This window comes from Helianthus annuus, chromosome 9 (assembly GCF_002127325.2).
Source record: "Helianthus annuus cultivar XRQ/B chromosome 9, HanXRQr2.0-SUNRISE, whole genome shotgun sequence".
Lineage (NCBI taxonomy): Eukaryota > Viridiplantae > Streptophyta > Magnoliopsida > Asterales > Asteraceae > Helianthus > Helianthus annuus.
The window spans coordinates 136,324,727-136,347,017 of record NC_035441.2 but is presented as its reverse complement, the minus strand read 5'-3'; the positions used below and the strand labels follow the sequence as shown (position 1 = coordinate 136,347,017).

Sequence of the window (22,291 nt, the reverse complement as noted above, 5' to 3'; positions counted from 1 at the left end):
CATGTCATGAAGGTTAAAGTTTTGTTGCAGTTGGGCAGTATTTGGGTTTCCGGGTCTTGACGGAATACCAAACGGGAGTCGGAATAGATGCATGTTAAATAAGTTTATAAAAGTTGGAAGAAGTAGAGGGTTTGATAGAAAGTGGGATTTTTTTTATAAAAAGTTGGATGAAAAGTGGGGTATTTATAGATTTAAATGGGAATTTAAAAAAAATAAAAATATTAAATGAATTTTACCCTTTGAAAACGGTCAATTCTCAAAGATTGTGCAATTTTGGCGTGATTTAAAACACGCTGGACAAGAATTTTTTTCGAAAATCACGCCCAAAAACGCCCCAGGGGGTGGGGTTTTGGCGTGTTGGGGCGTGTTTGGCTGCTTTTTTTTTGAAAAAATACCGCCCACTACGGACGGTCTAAGATCAAATCGTAAATGAACAAATTTATCATAAAATATTTTAAAATATACAGATTTCACGTATTCATTTTAAAATATACCTGAAAAAAAAACATAAAAAACAAAAACTTGAAAATAAAACAAATACACGAGATACACAAAAAAGAATTTAGATACTTCTCAAGGGATTAACGCATTAACGTACACAATCCTTTCACACCTTTCATTAACCAGATTACCAGAGGTAAAAACGCAAGTCATGAACAATGGCAAAAAAAACAGCCTTCATTACATTGATTTTCACTTAGTAGCACCCTATTATTTTGGATAAGGAAGTCAAATTCAGGGGCGGATCCTAAAAAAATAAGTGTATTTCTTAGGCTAAAATTCCGATCACCCCCCTTGTTCACACCCTTAGAAAATAATTCTTGGTCCGCCACTAGTCGAATTCTTCTCTAACATGCCAAAAAAATTTATTCACTTGAGGATCAAAATCCTACAACTTGGGGGTCGAAATTGAGGAAGACCATGAGGTTGCCATTTGTTGATGACCAACTTTTAAACAATCAAGCTTCAAAGAGATTTTACAAAATTTATTCTACATTTTTCATATACACTATAAAATATGAATATGACATTACAACCATTTAAGACTTGAGATAAAAGCTGGCTACTAAACCTGGAAACAGATTCTAACAAATGATTGTTAGCAAACAGTTAATCATACCAGAAACCCATTCAGAGAAAAATTACCCCATGAACGTACAAAAAATGCATAACTTCAATCTTTCGACGACATCTGAAATGCCTTCACCTAGCGGTCGGTATGAATTTGGCTGCTTGGTTGCCTACTCACTACCACCCATAGTATCTAGTTGCACTAGGCACATGACATGTCCGTTTTCAGGGTATTTTGGTAGTTAAAATATCACACATACATAACAAGAGTATAAACTGGACCTAGAAAAACATAAATTTGTAGAACTCTCATGATGGCAGTTTAAAGCAGAGGCCTATAATTTGATGATTATGGAAGAATCACAAGACACATTAGGCAGTGCATAAAACAACTGAAACTTAAATGTGTATGAAAAGTATGATTCTGCAAATCCAAGTTTCCAACTATACCCTCTAGTTCCCATGCTCTTTTAAACGTACAACTGAATTATGTGGTTCTTTTAGTTCTCAGACCAAACGTAATGGGGCGGTATTTGCCCGGAATCTCACCCGATCACGCCGGCACCTCCGCTACCCGTGGGCGTGTTTGGCTCTTTTTTGGTTTGGGCGTGTTATAAAAAACGCCGGGTGGGGGGAAGTTTGGCCAATGAGATTTTTTATTTATTTTTTTTATTTCTTTACTACAAAACATAATGCCCAATAATGCCCCATCCCCACTACATCCATTTTAGAAAACGCCCAATAATGCCCCATTGCTGACTGGGCTGCCACATGGCGCAAAACGCCCAAGGGTGAATATTGCCCACTACAAATGGTCGAACATATTCTTGGTTCTGAAATGAAACACCCCCCCCCCCCCCCCTCTATATGTATATACATACATACAAACACGCACACACCATAGTCCATATCTAGACTAAATATTTAAATCCCAATCTTATGCCCATCAAATGTAACCTGAAACTTAAAAATTACACAGGCTAGACACGAGTACTAATAAGAAGATGAGCCTACACACAAGTGACTAGTTAGATGCAACTTTCCAGCCCGGATTCAGCTACTTATTTCTCATCTATCTATTACATTCGGTATACACATAACGAATGACTATATCTATATCTACTCACTGGTACTTTTGATCAACCCCTAAGCCATTTATCAGACTTTTAAAACAGTCTTGCCAATATTCAACATAAAAGATGCCCTCGATTTAAACAATTTAACTTTTTATATCATTAGCAACCTGACATAAGGGTCAACACTTCAACTCAAATAAAATCCATAAATGAGACATCAAAATGACAAAGCCTCGTGAACACTAGACATGGGTGATTTAACCCCGAGCCAAACAATTTTCATGTCTATAATCCAACATCCGCGTAAGTACATCCTCAAAATTACTTCCAAAACATTATATCCACAACATAATTCCACAAGAATCATCAAACTAGACGTCTATAAGGCTTATATTCTACATTCACTTCAATTCTCTTCGATCATAATGTGGAAAACTTTTAATTTAAAACCTTTTTCACTTAAACATAGCGTGAATCTAATCTGTTCCCTTAAAAACTTCAAGACATAAAAGATAGAAATAGATGTAGAATCCAAGACAGTGTTCATAAGAAGGAAACACCTTACATCTTTAGATAACTTCGATTCTAATGTTTAACGCTTAAGTGGTCCCTACCATCTTAAACTAAACTCCTTCCATAAGAAATACTGACAAATCGATGTCCTAATGGAAGGGACAATCTACAGATCACCCCAACATGTCTTTTGTTCAATCAAAGCAAACCCAACAAAAGATACGTGAAGAAAAGCCATGGGCAGAACAAAGAACCTAAAGACGAAAGAGCAGTCTAACAAAGAGAACTAAAAAGATTTAGGGCTTTCCTGCAGAGCGCTGCCGGCTGCAACATCCGCAGACGCTCCAAAACAGCACATCATATCCTGCCTCCAAGCGTCAACCCTGAACACAACTGGTCACAGAAATAAAGATATTGGAACCAAACACAATTATTAGATTTCAAATTTTATCAACAGGTGAAAGACGCAGAGCAGACCATTACCAGTAGTTAACTATTCAATAGTGATACCGACCGCCATAAGGCGGTTCACCACCATAAGGCCGTCCACCGCCATATGGCCGATCACTGCTGTACGGCCGATCACCGCTGTACGGCCGATCACCGCCGTAAAGCTGTTCACCGCTGTAAGGCCGTTCACCATAAGGTCCAGTGCCATAAGGATGGCCACCGCCATAAGGACGGTCACTGCCGTAAGGCTGGTCACCCCCGTAGTAAGATGAATACTGCAAATTATAAGCTGGATGTCAAATGGCTAATATTACAGAATATTGGACACGTGTATAAATATGAATAGAAAAAATATTACTCACGTCATAATTGTAATAGTCACGTGAAGGACCACCATTGCCACCTCCTAAAATATCAGAAAGATATAAATAGATAGTAAAATAATATATAACAAGTTGACAAATGTTTATAAACTAAACCCAAAACCTCGATAACGAGCTCCAGAAACTGAAACCTCCGGATCAGAGTAATCCAAACGAGGCCGACCCCTGCTCGACTCGGTGTAGCCAGAATCCTGTTCCTAAAGATCAAAAAGTTACTGTTTTCAGACAAGAAAATCAATCAACCATTAAATAGCTAAATTGGAAGTAAAGAGAGGACTTTACTGCAAAATATGGACGTTTCATTCCACGTGAAGTATCTCCATACGCGTATGGGTCTTCATAGGGCCTCCCACCATAAGGTCTGCTAAACGGTTCTTCGGGCAAATAAGGTTGTCCTCTCATTGGAATAGAATGATCACGGTGCGTATAAGCACCATGCCTGGGTCTGTCGACATCGTATCTTGGTGGCACATGACCAGATGGATGATGTGGGCCCCTGAAATCATCCCACCTCCCTCCTGAAATGGTAAAAGCAAGGTAATCGGTTATCAATACAGTTCAACAGAATAGAAAAACAATTATAATAATAAATGTTCACGACGGTTACCAAAACTATGTCTGCCTCTAAAATAAGGATAGGGGCCAACAGGTGGGTAATCCTCTGCAAAACCCCTTCCTCTGGTTTGACAAGGTCCATGATAAAAACCCCTGCCTCGTGGAACGTGAGCTCGGTTGGAAGGAAACACCCCTCTTCCAGAACCCCTCTCTGTAATCCAAATTAATAAAATATTATATAATGAAACTAACTTTAATACTATATATATGTTTCACTATATATACCAGCTCTTGAAAAGGAAGCGTCACTACCATGACCAAATCGAAATCCACCTGCTATTCCACCTTTCACAGCCTGCATTTTAGGCAAAGGATTTGAAAGCCTTGCTCTCACTATCATCTACACACAAGTATAAATCACTAGCTCGTTAGAAAGAAGGTTACAAAATGATATTATATAGAGTAAAATGCCATTTTCGTCCCTGAGGTTTGGCCAGTTTTGCGACTTTCGTCCAAAGGTTTGTTTTTCCGCAACTGGATCCAAAAAGTTTGAAATCTTGCCATTGTCATCCGGCTCGTTAACTCCATCCATTTTTCTCTATTAACTCAGGGTATTTCCGTCTTTTTTGCTAACTTAAAGGGCAATTCGTTCTTTTTCAATTTATGTAAAAAGACCAAATTGCCCTTTTAAGTTAACAAAAAGACAAAAAATACCCCTCAACTAACAGATAAAAATGGATGAAGTTAACGAGTCGGATGAAAATGGCAAGATTTCATATTTTTTGGATCCAGATTTGGAAAAACAAACCTTTGGACGAAAGTCGCAAAACTGGTCAAACCTGTCGAACGAAAATGGCATTTTACTCAATCATATATTTAGTTATTTACAAAACATGCTACACAGCAAATGTGCCCTTGCCTTGTCATCACCGAGTTCTTTTTTATTTATCCCATCAATGCAAGCAAGAGCAGCTTCATGAGTAGTAAAATCAACAAATCCAAAATCTTTCCTCTTTGCAGTTGACATGTTTCGAGCCAGCATGACACGCTCAATTGTACCATATGTTTTCAAGTGGTTTCGAACAATGTCTTCATCCCAATGAGGTGGCAGCCCATCAACAAATACTGACTTAACCTGAGCCAAAACCTCTGGGTCTGGCTCACGCAACGGTTCAGCGAAAGCTACTTTGGCAGACCGATCAGGATGGCCGAAAATAGCGTCGGGCTTTTGAAGCCTTTTATAGGCCGCCTTTGCATCAGGGCGACCTGAAAACTCGATGAATGCAAAACCACGACTCAACCCTTCGTGTTGTGGATCAGCAACAAGGGTGATCCTTTCAACACCTTCAATGCTGTAATCGTTTAGTTTTTGTATTATCTGCCACCATAAGCACTGTTATTAGTGTGCTACACGAAGAAAAAAATCAGAAAGAAAATATAGAATTATAGATTGCCTTACAGCTTCTTTCGTCCATGTATTGCATATATTACCCAAGAACAAAGTAGCGTTATCTTCACTTGGTGCGGTCCCACATCGTTTTCCGTGTATCTGCCAACCAATTTTTATTATCATTTTACCAATAAGATGTGATCCATACAAAGAAGTAACATAGTAAACGAGAAATATCAAACATACAACGGGATTTTTCATTTCTGCTAAAGCACGGGCTACTTGTTCCTTATTAGCAAATCTCACAAATGCGTAACCTTTGTTTTTATGAGCTGGAAGGTCTTTCTGCATTCGGACTTCAACAACCTCACCGGCATTTTGAAAAACTCTCTTTACTTCTTCTTCTGTAGTATCTCGATCCAATCCACCGACGAATATCTCAAACTCTTTCCTTCTCTTTCGCTCCTCTGCAGCTTCTGTAAAATCTTCATGTTCTTGAAACCGTAATTCATCGTGTTCTTTCATCTTTACGTCTGCCAACTCATCGTCATCGTCTTCTTCATGACCATCATTGCTCGTGTCCTTATCCCTTTCCTCGTCGCTTAGACATAAACGCTCTTGTGGATCTTCATCTCCCTTGAATTCCTCAATTATACCTTTTCCTGTATCAACGGTTTCATTGTTCTCCACTTTATCCTCATTGATTTCTGTCGGCACCTGCTCATTTTCAACATTTGTACCTTTATCTAAAGTGATTTCCTTATTCTCAATGAGTTTCTCAACATCAGGTTCCTCTTTTTCAACTTCTGTGACGGGATCGTCAATCTCAAAGGGTTCTTCGTCGTTTGAGTCCTCGGTTCCTTTGTCAAGCACTTCCTCATTCTCCAAAATCGGTTGCTGACTTTCCAAAACATTCTTACCGGTTTCTAAATTTTCTTTCTCGCCCACTTCTGGTTCACGATGCTCAATGGATTTAGCAACGTCGGTGACATCAGAACTTTCGGTCCTTAAACTACCCTCAACATTTTCAACAGAAGGTTGACCATCATTACCATCTTCAACATCCTCCATAATATCTTCAGTTTTCACATCATCCTTAACAACTTCAACGGACATACCAAGATCATTAACATCATCCACGCTCGATTCTTCCTGCTTAACACATACCACATCTTTTACCTCCTCTAATCTTTCTTGTTCTTGTTCTGCAGGTACTACACTACCACCTTGTTCATCGCTAACCAAAGCAGGTGGCTCCCCGGCACCACCCGATTTAGGTTTTTTCCTAATTACAGTCCTTTTAACCACTTTCTTAACAGTTTTTTTATTTCCAGACTTTGTTCCAGGAGTCACGTTTACCGTGTCATCCTCAACCTTCACTTCTGCTACTGCATGAATCACATCTCAATAACTTATAACTCACACCATAAAGTCCACAAACTTTCTATACTACATTATTATTAAAATACATATGAGAAAGACAAAAAAGTAAATTTACATAATTTTAGGAGTTTTAGCAATTACAACTTTTAAAACATACGGTACAATCCTTTAAAACATATTGTTGACTTTTAACCATTTTTCCACGATGTTTTGCTGACTTTTAACTAGGGTTGTAAACGAACCGAACGTTCAGCGAACAGTTCGTGAACCGTTCGGCGAGAAGTTCGTTTATGTTCGTTCGTTTAATAAACGAACGAACATGAACAAGAAATTTCGTTCGATTAGTTAAATGAACGAACATGAACAGAGGTCGCATTCGTTCGATTGTGTTCGTGAACGTTCGGTAAAGTGTTCGTGAATTTGTTCGTGAACATTCATTGATTTGCGTTTGTTTATGTTCGAATGTTTGTGTTTTAATTGAAGTTCTTTGTACTTTCTTATATTTTATTTGTACTTTTTATATTATTAAACTTTTATTTATTTTATTACCCTAACAATTAAACAAGGAAACCTACTTTCACCATGTTTATGCATCATTTCCCTTTCATTTCTCATTATTCACATCGGCGAATACGATCAACCTCCGTTCCACAATAAGGGATTCAAGTTCGAGTGCTACTCTCTGGGCCATCTATCTTTATCCTTCATCGCATTCGCCAAATTTATTTGTGTTCGTTTGTGTTCGTGAACCGTTCGCGAACACGCTCATTTCCTTAATGAACGAACACGAGGTAAGTGTTCATGAACCGTTCGTGAACACATTTATTTCCTTAACGAACCCTTGTTTGTGTTCGTTCGGTTCGTTTACAGCCCTACTTTTAACCATTTTTCCACTATGTTTTAACGGCCATAACCTTTTCATACGATAATATTTAAAAAAAACTACACCATAGCATGTTAATTAAAGTATGGTATTGCTAAAGTTTTTTAACTAGGTTGTTCCTGTATGATAAATAACATAACAACACATATAATCACAAACCCTAATGACTGAATAACATCATAAACATCTGATAAATAACATAATTAAAGGGTGAAAACACTACATGTAAGTCAAAATAAAGACTACAATCTTAATAATTCAATAGGGTTTGAGTAATTATACCAGGGGTTTCTGGAGTTGTGGTAGTTGGATCGTTCGTTGCGGCAGCTTTCCCTCTGGTAGAAGGAGTACGCTTAGGTGTAACCGTAGACTCCGACGGTGATTGTTGAGAGGCAACCGCCGGTGTCGGAGGGGTTTTAGTGGCGGATTTTCTGGCCGGAGGGGTTCTTTTGGCCGGAGGTGGTGATTTGGGATTGTCGGCGTTTCGAGTTCTCATAATAATCGAATTAAACCAATAGTTTGAATGTTATGCAAGTACAATTGGGATTCGGTTGTGATGAATTTTAGGTGGGAAAGTGTATAATTAAACCCTAGATATTGTCGTACAAGATCATGATGGGGTTTCGGCTGATGAGGCGGTTAACTCCGTGTGATGCTTTGGTTCTTTTATCCTCCACCACTACTTTGCAAACAAAACGTAATTCAATTTCAAGCTCGAGCTCGCCTCGTTTAATTTAAGAGAGTGCGGCTCGTAGCAATGGCTCAAACTTTTTTTGGACAAATTTTGTTTTAAAAGTTGTAATTATGTGTATTATTGTTGTATAACGGTCACATTCTTTTAACATCATTTTAAATTGTAACGGTCTTCAAGTTTAAATTAGTCGTAGGGTAATGATCACGACAAGTCGTGTATGTATATAATTCATTTACTTCAGATTGAATCTTCATCTTGTTTAAATAGTGACTGTCTTCAAATTTGAAAATTAGTCGTTGGGTAAAGGTTAAGACAAGTAACGTATGTATATAATTCATTCACTTTTGGTTGTATCTTCATCTTTTTTTAAATGGTAACGGTCTTCAAATTTGAAAAGTAGTCGTTGGGTAATGGTTAAGACAAGTAACGAATGTATATAATTCATTTACTTTTGGTTGTATCTTTATCTTTTTTTAAATAGTAACGGTCAAGACATGCGACTTATATAACTCATTTCACTTGGTGTTGTATCTTCATCCTCTCGCTATATATCTTTTCTTATTTTATTGGTTTCGTTGTAATAATTTGTCTAGGGTGTACTTTTACTTAGCTTTGTTCACTCATGGTCTTATAGATCTTTCAATTCTACTTTTATCTAGTTATGATTCTTATGTTTGATGGAGAAGGTGTTGTAATGCGGTGGACATTTATAATGCTTAAGGTTCACACCTTCAACCCTAATGATGTAACAATCTCCATCCTGGAAAAGAAATAAGTTGAGTTGCATTATAATTGATTTAGTTTCGAGTTGGTACAACAGTCGTTACAATCTCTTAGGTGTATCTTAGTCATAGCTTCTCCTCACGAATAACTTGGCTTTCAAATGTTTTGTAAATCCAAGAGCGGTGAAATGCAACCACCATTTCGGTATGACCACTTGTATGAGGTAGCCGTATCTGTATGGCATACCAAATCCGCAATGTCCCGCAAGGAAAAACTGCATAAAAATGAGCATTAAAATATGCAGTTTTTCCTTGTTGGATAATGCAGGTTTGTTACATCATATATATACAATCACTCTATACCAAGTTAATGGTTGTCTTTCAACAAGTTAATGTGAACCCGCGCGTTGCGGCGGGATGTTGATTAAATCCAAGTTGGATTTCAACCCAAATCATCCTGCTCATTGCCGTAGGGATGCGATAGGAATTCAATTGACATTAGTTCGCCTTCTTACGGTACCAACACATATTATATTTTACAAAAGCGATAAACACACAACTCCCACAAATTTCTTACATCACATACATATCCTCATTACCATCGTCTATTCCTCTCTCTCAGATCCTCTTTCATTAAATAAAAAACATAACATTAGACAATACACAATATTACAAACTTTAACCTTAAACCGATTATTCTTATTGGTTAAACTTTATATATCAAACAAAAATTCCAACCACCAATATCAAGGTTTGAATCTTTTAGCTTTTGAAAATGGCCTTCAGTAAGAAGCAACTTCAACAAAAATCTATGCTTTTAAGCACCATCATCACGAACCTACTCTTACAACAAAATGGTCGTCACACGAACCTACTCTTACAACAAAATGGTCGTCACAGCAACATGTATATACATTTGTAGAGCATACTTCTTAGCCAATGATCACAAAGATATGAACAAAAAAATTACAATATACTTTTGTCAAACTGAATTCATGTTTCAACATTATCTCTATTAAAATCTAAACACTGACACCATGCAGTTTATTCTTCGCCCTCATTGTATCCACCGCATTCTTCAAGTACTCAAACCCGTAATTTCGCAACAAATAACACGATGATGCTCACACATATGTGAATCTCAAACATATTCTTCAAACCTGAATGTGAAACACTGGCGGCCAGATTACTAACCCTTAGATTTCTCAACACGTGTTCGACTGATAATTCGTTATGGTTTGTTCTTACCTGTAGGTTTAGTTTTGCGGAAACGTGATTGATTGATTTGATTTAACGCAAGCATGAGTTGATGAATATGAACAATAAGATTGTCGTTTCAGTTGGCTGAGAATTTTGTTGCAAACGATTGAACATTCAATTTTCGAAATCTCACATCAAATTCACTGATCATTCATTCACAACGTTACCATCGAGCCCACGGCGCCACCACAACACGACAACTGAACCGCTGCTCCACGACACCATCACCATCACCACCACCACCAAACCACATCCACTACAGCACCACCACGCTATTGCTGTAACGATTATCTACCAATTTTCGAAAAGGTTATGTTTCAGAATTTCAATTCATCGATATCGCCATTCTATATAACAAATCATAAACGTACACTATCAGACCTACAACATTTAATAAAGAAGCCACACAATGGTTTTGCTATGGTTCCTTTGTTATAACATAATTTCTAAGTGAATTTTCAATTGGAACCACTAAAGAATGGAATATAAACCATATCATTCTGTATATTCTGAATCAAAGAGAAAATTAAAGAAGGATACACCTTTTTTGCAAGTCCCCTGCCCTAACACTTCCTTGTACCGCGAATCATACAAATAAAGTAATCCAAATAATAATGAACGGTCAAATTAGATGAAAAAACAAATCACATAAACATATAACTTGGAGTATGTGACATTCAAATTCTAACCGGAAGGGTCAATTACAACGAACTCTGCATTAGAATCATCGGCATCGTGATCTGACAACGATTCTGGTGACATTTAAGTGAGAAAATAATCGTTATCACCAACGTTGCTAACCGGAATATAGAGTTACGGTTTCGAAAACGTCGTTTAATAAATAAGAAGGAAGCATCATATTGTCATTCCTTAATGGATGGATTTACGTGATAAGTCTATTAGTGATTCACATCCTTCCCCATAGTTTCAATATAGAACACCAACTAAACCTAATTCAACAAAAAATTATTGACGATATGCTTGAATCGGAAAATACCCTGATCGAAAATTTCAGAATATTAACACCGTATTTCTATATATGCCGAATCAAAAAGAAGATTAAAGATGAACACGGTAATGGCAATCAAGATTAACGATTCTTACACTAATCAAGATTCAACAGGGGAAAAACGGAAAACAGAGAAACTGCACATGCTTGAATCAATTGATTGAAAAATTAAGAATCTAACATCGTTTGAAGGAAGTTTAAGAGTTACCTTTGATGTTGAACATGATTGATGGGTTGATTTTGGTTTACGAATGGAATATGAAATGAGTAAGAACCGGATTCCCCCCGTCGTAACCGTCTGACTAATCAACACCACAACACCCCTGACGGTTAAATCAACGATCATCATTTGATGCGTTATAAATATGAATGAACCGGCGTTATAAAAGGACGCAACGTTCATTTTTGTTGACGCAACGGTCGAGTATGGTAGGAATTTTGGTTGGTAAATGTATAAGGGTATAATTTCTCTTGAATTTACAAAATATATAATGTCTAAGGATTAGTAAAGAGAAACAATGGAGAATATATTACTAAGATGCTACTAGGACTACATTACCCACTCTTAGCTTCATATCTATATACTTATGGCTCTATAGCACCTTGCTATGTGTCGGGTTTTGTGGTGAATAAAGATTCCGTTGTTGTAGTTCAAAAAAAATCTATATACCAAAATGCAGCTCAACTTACTTCTTTCCAATGATGGACAATAATCGAGATGGTGTATCAACTTACCTTACATCATAGCGTTTGGAAAATGGTGAGAAAAAAAGAAGAGAGTGTGGAGAGAGAAAAAGCCCTAACGTGGCGATCATGGGTTGGAGTCCCACTTGGTGTAATTTGTTACAGGTGGGTCAGTGATTTTACCACAATAGGGCCTCTAGGTGGTTGATTTCTTATGGAATGGTACGCGGGGCTGGTCACCAGTGTTTTTTGTGTTCGCAAAGCATGAGTGACCTTTCGCTAATGAGTTTGCCCGGATGGCCGGGCTTGTATAATATTCATTGGCTTGGTGTAACGAAGGAAAATAAGTTGTAAGTTAGGAGTGGTGAAATACAATTCTTTAGTTGGCATTACCATTATTTTTATTATTACTTGACATACAATAATTATCCATAATACAAATTTATTTTTTGAAATTGACTAGGTAAAGTCAGAAATTATAGTTATCCATAACTAATTTAAACTACTACAATCACAAGATTGTGACGTCAGAATTCAATAGTTGAGCCCTTCAATTGGGCAAAAAGGGCGGCAGGGTAATAGTGTCAGGCAGCTGCCTGACACTCCCCTATTGGCCCAACAAAATTACGATTTTATCCTGCTTTAAAATTACGATTTTGCCATGATTTTAAATTTATGTTTTCGCCCCCGCTTAAAAATAAATTGACGCTTTTGCTCCCAGCTAAATATTTCAATTTTGCCCCCCGGTAAAAAATTACGATTTTGCCCCGTTCCAACCCTTAAAAATACAATTTTCCCATCAGTTCAAAAGTATGTTTTTACCTCCATTTAAAAATAAACCTATGCTTTTGCTCCTGCCTAAAAATTCTAATTTTGCCCTCGGTTCAAAATTACGATTTTGCCCCGTATAAATTTATAGTTTTTGCCATTAGTTTTTTTTTCTCCCAGCCAAGTTACAATTTTACCCTCAACTTAACTTTAGATTTTCCCCATCGTTTTTGTTTGTTTTCCTGGTGACATTACAATTTTGCCCCCATTGTAAAATTACAGTCGTGCCGGCAACTTCCTGGCACTCCCCCGTTGGTCCATTTAGTTTACAATTTATCCCCAAATTAAAATTATGATTTGGCCCTCAGTTAAAAGTTACGTTTTCCCATCGATTTCGTTTTTTTACCAAAACTATAAAGGGTTTTTTGTTTTAATTGGTTTACTCGATTTAATTTTTTTTTCGTCTTGAGGAGTTGCCTAACACTAGCTCATTAGTCCTTAAAAATTACAGTTTTGCCCCGTGCCCAAAATTACGGTCTTATCATCGTTTTTGTTTTTTTTTCCCTAGCAAAATTATACTAGTATTTTTTTTTAATTGGTTGAGAATTATTCGGCTATCGCCCCGCAACGCGGGCGGGGGGCATCTACTAGTTATTAACATATGTTAATATGGAAACTGAATGAATAGTGTCTACCAGCTGATTCAGTTTCCTTCGATAGTGTTGTGGTGTTCAACTTAGATTGGACCTTTTGAGTAATGGCCGACTCATCATATCAAAGAAGACACACGTTGGTTTTTCCTATCTTTCAAAATCTTTGCATCCTCCACCTCTGCTATTTACCTTTCTCAGTCCACCAGCACCACTATAAACAAATTGAGAGATGAAGGAAAGAGGACAACGACGACAGCTAAAGAACCCTAAATCACGCGATGATTCCCACCGGTGACGCCTAGAGTTTAGGACTCTAACAGCCCTAAATTGGCTATTCATAAGATCGTACTCAGTACCTAAATCTGCCTTCGCACGAGCCTGTTTCACTTCGGCCAGTGAAGCTCAGGTTAGCGACGAAGTTTTATTCTTCTCTGGTGACATGCGGCTCCGGGATTTAGGTCAGTGGTAAATTCTTTCACTTTCATCATTCTCTCTGTATTTCGATCTGATTTATCATTATTTTCGTTTCACCTCCTTTGTTATTTCTAGGGTTTAATTTAAATATACAACTATTAGTTGTTTGTGAACTACTTTATGATGTTAAAAGGTGCAAATCTCTTATAAAGGTGAAGAAATCAACTAAGAGGAAGTATGTTAATAAAATTTCATAAATGGTTTAAATAGAAAAAACTCAGATTTCACAATGCTAATCGGTAATCCGTTGGTGGTTACCTACGAATTTAGAGTATAGATTCTTAATAAGGTTTTGTTCCAAGCGTTTCAGTCGTTGTCCATGAGTTCTACTTTGCGACAATTGAGTCGTCATAAAGTCTGAATATAAGTTTTGGATGAGATTTTTATAGAGGCTTTTTCAGTCAGAAAATTATTGGCGACCGATTGTTTGTGGGTGAACAATCCATCAGAATTTTTTATCATGACTTTGATTCTCGCCTATGTGTTCTTGATCTCTAAAGTGGCCATCTTTTCTTATATCACCTAGGTTTGTTGGTAGAAGACCAGACATATGTTGAAGCCGAACCCATTGTTAGACCGGTTTATAACCCAATTATGGGAGCACAACTTAAAAAGATGAAGAAATGGATGCATCTTTAGCTTTCGGACCACTCACAATCCTCACATGTCGTTATGATCCTCAACGTTTTGTAGGATGTATGTTTATATGCAAAAGGAGGTAAAGCTATACAATGGTCGAATTGGTGATAATTTTGTTAAATATGTTAAAAACCATTTTTTTTGTTATTTTTGAATGAATTAGTTGTAGTACTGGTGATGATTTCGTTAAAGATGTCTAGAATAGATTGATTTTGTGGAGTTTTAATGATTTTTTTCGAATGAAAGATAATTGTTTGATTACTTGATAATCTTGAATTGTAATCTGTTTCATGTTTACGAGCTTACAAGAACAATCGTGGTCTTAATCGAATGCGACGAGTAGTGCGTTTGTTGTGGGCTTATAATCTTGAATCTTAATCTGTTTAACTTTCGTTAGGTTATTCTTTTAACAAGTTATTAGGGTATGTACATCTCTGACATGCTAGATACTTAAATGTGTCAGAATTGGATTAAATTGCCACTATTAGCCTAAAATTACGTGTTCTAATTCGAGATTTTGAAATTATGATTTGCAGTTACCTCGAGGAAGTCTTTGTTGCTGATCATTTTATTGGATCCTCAAGGGACGAGGTTCGGAGTTTAGAAGAACTTCCCACCTAGGCCTGGAAGACATGTGTTCAACTTGGTTAGTCATTCATATGAAAAGAACTGGTTTCTTCAGATCAGAAAAGCATGACAAACTTTAGCAGTGGATCATGTATTTTTGTTACATTGTCGTCTGTTTATTCAAGTGCGGTTGTATCTGGTGTACTCTTATCCCCACAAGAAGTGTATTGGCATGATAATATTATAAATGCAGATTGTGAACAGAGAAAAATGTAGCAATTTATACCCATGTGTTAGTGGATGTGGAGTAAAGGAAAACCCGCCTCTTGTAGATTACCTTTCATTTTTACACCATTTATCAATTGTAAGTACTCTGTTGAAGGCCGCCAAAAAGGTAAGCTTTTTCACCTTATTGATTGACATAGGGGTAGGTAAATGGGAAGGTTGGGTAATGGGTCTGGACTATGGTGGAATTGAGTTGACCAAATGTCACGGCCCTTAGCCCCGGTTTGACCCGGTCTAGAGCCGCGAGGCAGGAAATCCCGTGGTATTTAATTTAGGCGACAGCGGAAGTATTTAATACAGGATCTTTTAATATTAAAAATGCCCGTTACATAAGTTAGGGATAAAACCCGTAATTTACATTAACATGATTTCACTGGGAAATCTTTATTTCTTAAAACATGTTTTTCTTATTTATTTATATTGAGCCACTTCTCTAAGCTTGTAGTGCTTCACGACACTTTTCTTTGCTCACAACAGATCACCTGAAACATGTTTGAAAAAGGTTTTGTCAGCGGAGAAATAATGAGTGAATCATTCATTTTGATAAAATGACACTTAGTTATAAATTACAGCATAAGAGCGATTACAATGGTTTCTATCTTATTGTTATATGGCACCGTGTCACCTCCTGGTGACGGTGGTCATACCACTATTGGGTCCTGTCACCCAATTAGTGATGATTATCACTGTTAGAGCTTATATGCCTAACCTATGTTAGGGCTTATTAGCCTAACCCTGTGAGAAAATTAGTAATGTGCACAATACCCCACTAGCCATTGATTAAGATAACCACGACTTAATCCCTGTAATTATAACCTTTGAAAATAATTTGGAGTATTGTAAAACAGTTGATAAAAAGAGAATAACTCACATTGCAGATTTAACGAGCAGTGTATAAGCCTACTGATTAGCCTTGTTTAACCTAATTTAAATAACAATGCACACAAACTGGTTCAGTAACTAATACAGCAGTTACGACAATTCACGAGATTAAACCCTCACAACGATTGACAAAGTGTAATACTTAAACATCCAGCGGATTCACAACGAATGACAGAGTATAGCCCGAATTTGGACAGCACTCAAACATTCAAGTCGAAATCACGACGAATGACAAAGTATAAACTCATGAGCAGCATTCAAACAATCGTTGGATAGTTACAATCGATTGGACGTTGAATCGTAATAGCGATCGAGTTAATACCCTGTCTGCGGCAGCAATTAGTGATCCGTGTGTGTTTTTGATAGTAATTCTATGATATCTCAGCGTGTATTTGGAGTTTTTACGTCGTTTCAGTGCCCAAAATCAAGTCCCAATGTCTGCTATTTATACACAAATTTGGACATGCTTACGGACCGTAAGACTTTTTTCCTTACGGTCCGTAAAGGACACCTGACCACTATAGGGTAGCTAGGTCTGGGACTAGCCTAGCTGAGTTGACAACTTCGTAAAATTCGAATTTGCCAGCGTTTTATTTAGATAATCGTAACTAGGGTTTCCCCCCCCCCCCCTGAGTTTTAGGGGCCCTGATCCTGATTCTGATTGTTCTGAAAATTTTAGGGTTTATGCAGAATTACTTGGGTTTCTCAATTAGGGTTTCCTTATGGGATAATTAACATAATAGGTATTGATTTTAGTGAGAGTTGTTACATCCTCCCCACCTTAAGAAAAATCTCGTCCTCGAGATTTACTGGAATAAATGAGGATATTTCCGCTTCATTTCTGATTCCAGCTCCCAAGTGTATTCTGGTCCTCTTTTTGAATTCCATTTGACTTTGACTAGTACTAGACGTTTGTGCTTGAGAAATTTAACTTTCCTGTCTTCTATTTGTAGTGGTTTCTCTACGAATTTCAGCTTTTCATTTATCTCTACATCTTGAAGAGGTACTACCAGGGATTCGTCTGATAAACATTTCTTGAGATTGGATACATGAAATACATCATGTACTCCAGCTAATTCTTCTGGTAGTTGTAAACGATAAGCAACTGGTCCGATTCGTTGCTTTATTAGAAATGGTCCTACGTATCTGGGACTCAACTTTCCTTTCTTATCGAATCGTACTACTCCTTTCCAAGGATAGACTTTCAAAAGTACTTTGTCTCCCACTTGAAACTCTAGTGGCTTGCGGCGATTGTCTGCATAGCTTTTCTGGCGATCTCGAGCCGTCTTCAGTCTTTCCTTGATTTGAGTTATTTTGCTAGTAGTTTCTTGCACAATTTCTGGACCTGATAATTGACTTTCTCCTATTTCTGCCCAACAAACTGGAGTCTTGCACTTGCATCCAAACAGTGCTTCGAATGGGGCAACTTCGATGCTTGAGTGATAACTATTGTTATAGGAGAATTCAATTAAGGGTAAGTGGTTATCCCACCGAAATCAATTACACATGCTCGGAGCATGTCTTCCAAGGTTTGTATCGTCCTTTCACTTTGTCCGTCTGTTTGAGGATGATATGCAGTACTTAAATTTAGTCGGGTTCCCATTGCTTCTTGGAAACTAGTCCAGAAATGGGAAGTGAAACGACTATCCCTATCCGATACAATGGAGAGTGGAACTCCATGTAAAGATACTACTTCATCTACGTACAACTTGGCTAGCCTTTCCATGCTAAAGGTTTCTTTCATTGGTAGAAAATGAGTTGATTTGGTTAATCGATCCACAATTACCCAAATTGCATCATTACTTTTTCTGGTTTTGGGTAACTTAGTAACAAAATCCATTGTTATGAGTTCCCATTTCCATACAGGCATTTCCAACTGTTGTAGTAGTCCTGAAGGTTTCTGGTGTTCGGCCTTAACTTGTGAACAAGTAAGACATTTAGATACGTATTCAGCTATATCATTTTTCATTCCTATCCACCAGAAATTGTTTCTTAAATCTTGGTACATCTTATTGTTTCCTGGATGTACGGTATACCTAGATTTATGAGCTTCTTCTAAAATCTTATTTCTTAATTCTCCCTGCTTAGGTACCCAAATTCGTTTATGGTGGAATCTCCAAATTCCATCATTTCTTTGCTCTAGTTCTTTTATATAACCTTTCATTCCTTCAGCATCGTCCTTGATTGCTGTTTCCTGAACTTTCTTCAAATGTTCCATTAAATCTAATTGTAGATTTAATCTAAGCATACGAACTCGTCGTTGTTTCTCATGATACTTACGACTTAAGGCGTCTGCAACTACGTTTGCCTTTCCCTCGTGATATTGAATATCACAGTCGTAATCGCTTAGGATTTCCATCCATCTTCTTTGCCTCATATTTAACTCTTTTTGCCCAAATATGTACTTTAGACTTTTATGATCTGTATAAACAATAAATTTACTTCCATACAGATAATGTCTCCAAATTTTAAGAGCAAAAATTATAGCTCCTAACTCCAAGTCATGAGTCGTATAATTTTCCCTCGTGTTTCTTCAATTGCCTGGAGGCATACGCAATTACTTTCTTGCGTTGCATCAGTACACATCCGAATCCTAATTTTGAAGCATCACAATATACTTCAAAATCTTCTGTTTCTTCTGGCAAGGCTAAAATTGGAGCATTTGTCAATCTTTGCTTTAAGATTTTAAAAGCTTCTTCTTGTCTAGGTCCCCATTCAAACTTAACTACTTTACAGGTTAGCTTAGTTAAGGGTACAACTATTTTAGAAAAATCCTTAATAAACAAGGGCGTAGCTTAAGAGGGGCCGGGAGGGGCGCCCGACCCCCCGAACTTTTCGCTCAGTAGTGTTATATATGTATTTTTCGTATAGAAATTTTTGGGTATATACGTTTTCGACCCCCCGGTTCTATAGAAATTTTTGGGTATATACGTTTTCGACCCCCCCGTTTTCATGGTCAAGCTTCGCCACTGTTAATAAATCGTCTATATATCCAGCTAAGCCTAGAAAACTTCTAATTTCCATAGCTGTTTGTGGGACCTTCCATTTGGTGATTGCTTCTATTTTAGCAGGATCTACGTGAATTCCTTCGTGATTCACCATGTTTCCTAAAAGTTGTACTTCTTGGAGCCAGAATTCACACTTCGAAAATTTGGCGTAAAGCTTTTCCTTTCTTAACAAAGTTAAGAGTGCATGTAGGTGCTCACAATGTTCTTCCTGACTTTTGGAATAAATAAGTATATCGTCGATGAAAACGATTACAAATTTATCCAAGTATGGTTTACAGATCCGATTCATCATGTCCATAAATGCTGCTGGAGCATTTGTTAGTCCAAAGGGCATGACTGTAAACTCATAATGGCCATACCTAGTTCTGAAAGCAGTTTTAGGTATGTCTTCTTCTTGTACTTTCAGCTGATGATATCCGGATCTTAGGTCTATCTTAGAAAAATACCTAGCGCCTTGGAGTTGATCAAAAAGATCATCAATCCTAGGTAATGGGTATCGATTCTTAATTGTAATCTTGTTTAATTCCCTATAATCGATACACATTCTCATGGATCCGTCCTTCTTCTTAACAAACAACACTGGTGCTCCCCAAGGGGATGAACTAGGTTGTATAAATCCTTTTCTTAGTAATTCATCTAATTGCTTTTTCAGTTCTAACATTTCAGTGGGTGCTAATCGATAAGGTGCCTTGGCTATTGGTGTAGTACCCGGAATTAGATGAATTCTAAACTCTACTTCTCTATCGGGTGGTAATCAGGTAATTCTTCCGGAAAGATATCTGGGTCTTCTGAGACTACCGGGATGTCCTGAAGTTCCTTATTCTTAGTGTTAATGATTATAGAAACATATACACCATTTCTTGTTTTCTTGAATAACTGACCAACTTCGTTACTGAAATAAATTTCAGTGGCTTTCAAGGTTTATCACCTATAATTAAAATTACTTCTCCTGTAGGGGTACGAATTTCTACTGAATTCTTATCACAAAGGATTCGAGCATGGTTGGCTACTAACCAATCCATTCCTAACACTACATCGAATCCAGCTAATTTCATAGGTAACAGGTTTGCAGAGAACTTATGACCTAAAAGTTCTATCTTTCCTTCTTGCAAAACCTTATCTATGTTAACAGAATTCCCATCTGCCGTTTCGACTGTAAAAAATCTGCCTAAGGGTGGTTAAGGGTAATTTAAGAGCTTGGCAGAATGAAGTATTGATAAAACTTTGGTTTGCACCAGAGTCAAATAATACTTTTGCAAACACGTTGTGAACTAAGAACGTACCAGCTATGACGTCAGGAATTAGTTCGGCTTCCTGAGTAGTCAATTGAAAGGCTCTTGCATTCTTCTTGGTAGCTCCGTCGGCTGGTTTGCCTTTGTTGTCTGTTGGTTTAATCAATTTAGGACATTCTGTTTTGAAATGCCCTGCTTCTCCACAGTTAAAGCAAACTATGAATTTCTTTCTCATGCAGTCTTCCTCCTGATGTCCCGGAATTTTGCAAAAATTGCAATATCCCTTGCATTTTCCAAAATGCTTCTTTTTGCAAGAATTGCAAAATGGTCCAGTGGAGGATTGTCCAGTCCCCTTTCTTTTAAAGTTGTTACGGTTACCCACACGGAATCCTTGGGTAATCTTTTGAGCTACTTCTTTCTTCCGATCTTCCTCTCTTGTGCGTACCAGTTCATCGGTTAAAGTATTAGCTAATTCCACAGCATCGTCAATCGTACGAGGTCTTGCAGCCTTAACGATGTTACGGATTTCGCCAATTAAACCCCAAATATAACGGGAAATGAGTACCGATTCTGGCGAAGCCAGGATTGGTACCACTCTCGCATATTCAAAGAATGTCGAGGTATAACCGCGACAATCTACACCCGTCATACGATGGTTTAGGAATTTATTTGACATTTGATCTTTTTCATATTCGGGACATAATTTTCTTTATACAAGACTCTTAAATCATTCCCAGTTCATGGCATAGGCCATCCTTCTTCCTTTTGCTTGTAATACTGTGTTCCACCATTCTAGCGCCCCTTCTTTGAACAAATTTGACGCATACATAACTTGATCTTCTTCGACACATTTACTTATTGCAATTACTTCTTCGGTTTTCTCTAACCAACGCAGTGTTGCAGTTGCCCCTTCATTGCCTGCAAATTCTGCTGGTTTACAGGCAAGGAATTCTTTGTAAGTGCAACCAAGAGTTGCAGCTTTCATTTTCTTAGGAAGTGGGGCCTGTCGTGGATTATTATTGTCATGATTGCCACCTCCATTTATGCTGTTGTTGTCGTTATCTTCTGGAGTACGTTTACTAGGAATGATTTGTTGTAGGGATGGCAAAAATACCCGAGCCCGACGGGTATACCCGAAACCCAACACAAATGGGACGGGTATACCCGATACCCGACGGGTATTGGGCCGGGTATGGGATTAGTTTTAAAAATTTTCGCGGGTATGGGTCGGGTTTGGGATTAGGTGATACCCGACCCGATTACCCGAAACCACATGCCCGTTTACCCGAACTATATACCCGTTTTTTAAGTTATACTTTTATTTTCCATTAACCCTTGTCTATTAGTGACTTATTTTAGTATGTTCATAATGTGAAAAAACAAATTTTCTTTTAGTATATGCATTTGATAATAGTATTTGTATTTTGTGAAGTATATGCATGTGAGTGTATAAGTATTATAAAGTTATTATTAATTTATGATAAAACTTATATGTATGTAATGTATATTTTTAATTTATAATAGTTGTTGTATAAATAAAATAATATAATAATTACAATAGTAAAAATTGTATTTAGAAATCCCAACGTATATCTTTTAACAAACTAATGGGTAAACCCGATACCCGCGGATATACCCGATGGGTAATTACCCAACAAATACCCGACGGGTATTGGGTCGGGTATGGGACGTGATTTTATAACTGGGTAC

The 22,291-nt window shown here is 37.4% G+C and overlaps 1 protein-coding gene and 1 long non-coding RNA gene across 5 annotated transcripts; both read right to left on the bottom strand.

The window, feature by feature from the left end:
- Positions 1–1,981: 1,981 nt before the first annotated feature.
- On the bottom strand, positions 1,982–8,483 carry LOC110878804 (nucleolin). 4 transcript variants are annotated; one of them, XM_022127171.2, is made up of 11 exons: positions 7,987–8,483; positions 5,685–6,826; positions 5,508–5,597; positions 4,968–5,426; positions 4,361–4,448; positions 4,101–4,259; positions 3,776–4,011; positions 3,597–3,690; positions 3,473–3,516; positions 3,144–3,385; positions 1,982–3,053 (listed from the first exon to the last, which is right to left on the bottom strand). In XM_022127171.2, exons 1-10 carry the CDS (start codon positions 8,198–8,200, stop codon positions 3,158–3,160), a joined length of 2,754 nt encoding a protein of 917 aa, XP_021982863.1. In that variant the 5' UTR covers positions 8,201–8,483; the 3' UTR covers positions 1,982–3,053; positions 3,144–3,157. The 4 variants fall into 4 exon arrangements, with proteins under 4 accessions (XP_021982863.1, XP_021982861.1, XP_035833504.1 ...); XM_022127169.2 differs by having other exon boundaries at positions 4,334–4,448; positions 7,987–8,388; XM_035977611.1 differs by having other exon boundaries at positions 1,982–3,043; positions 4,334–4,448; positions 7,987–8,388.
- A 1,514-nt stretch (positions 8,484–9,997) lies between these two features.
- LOC110878806 lies at positions 9,998–11,838 on the bottom strand. Its single transcript, XR_002558230.2, has 2 exons — positions 11,598–11,838; positions 9,998–10,671 (listed from the first exon to the last, which is right to left on the bottom strand). It is a non-coding gene; the product is annotated as an uncharacterized LOC110878806 (long non-coding RNA).
- Between the last annotated feature and the right edge of the window lie 10,453 nt (positions 11,839–22,291).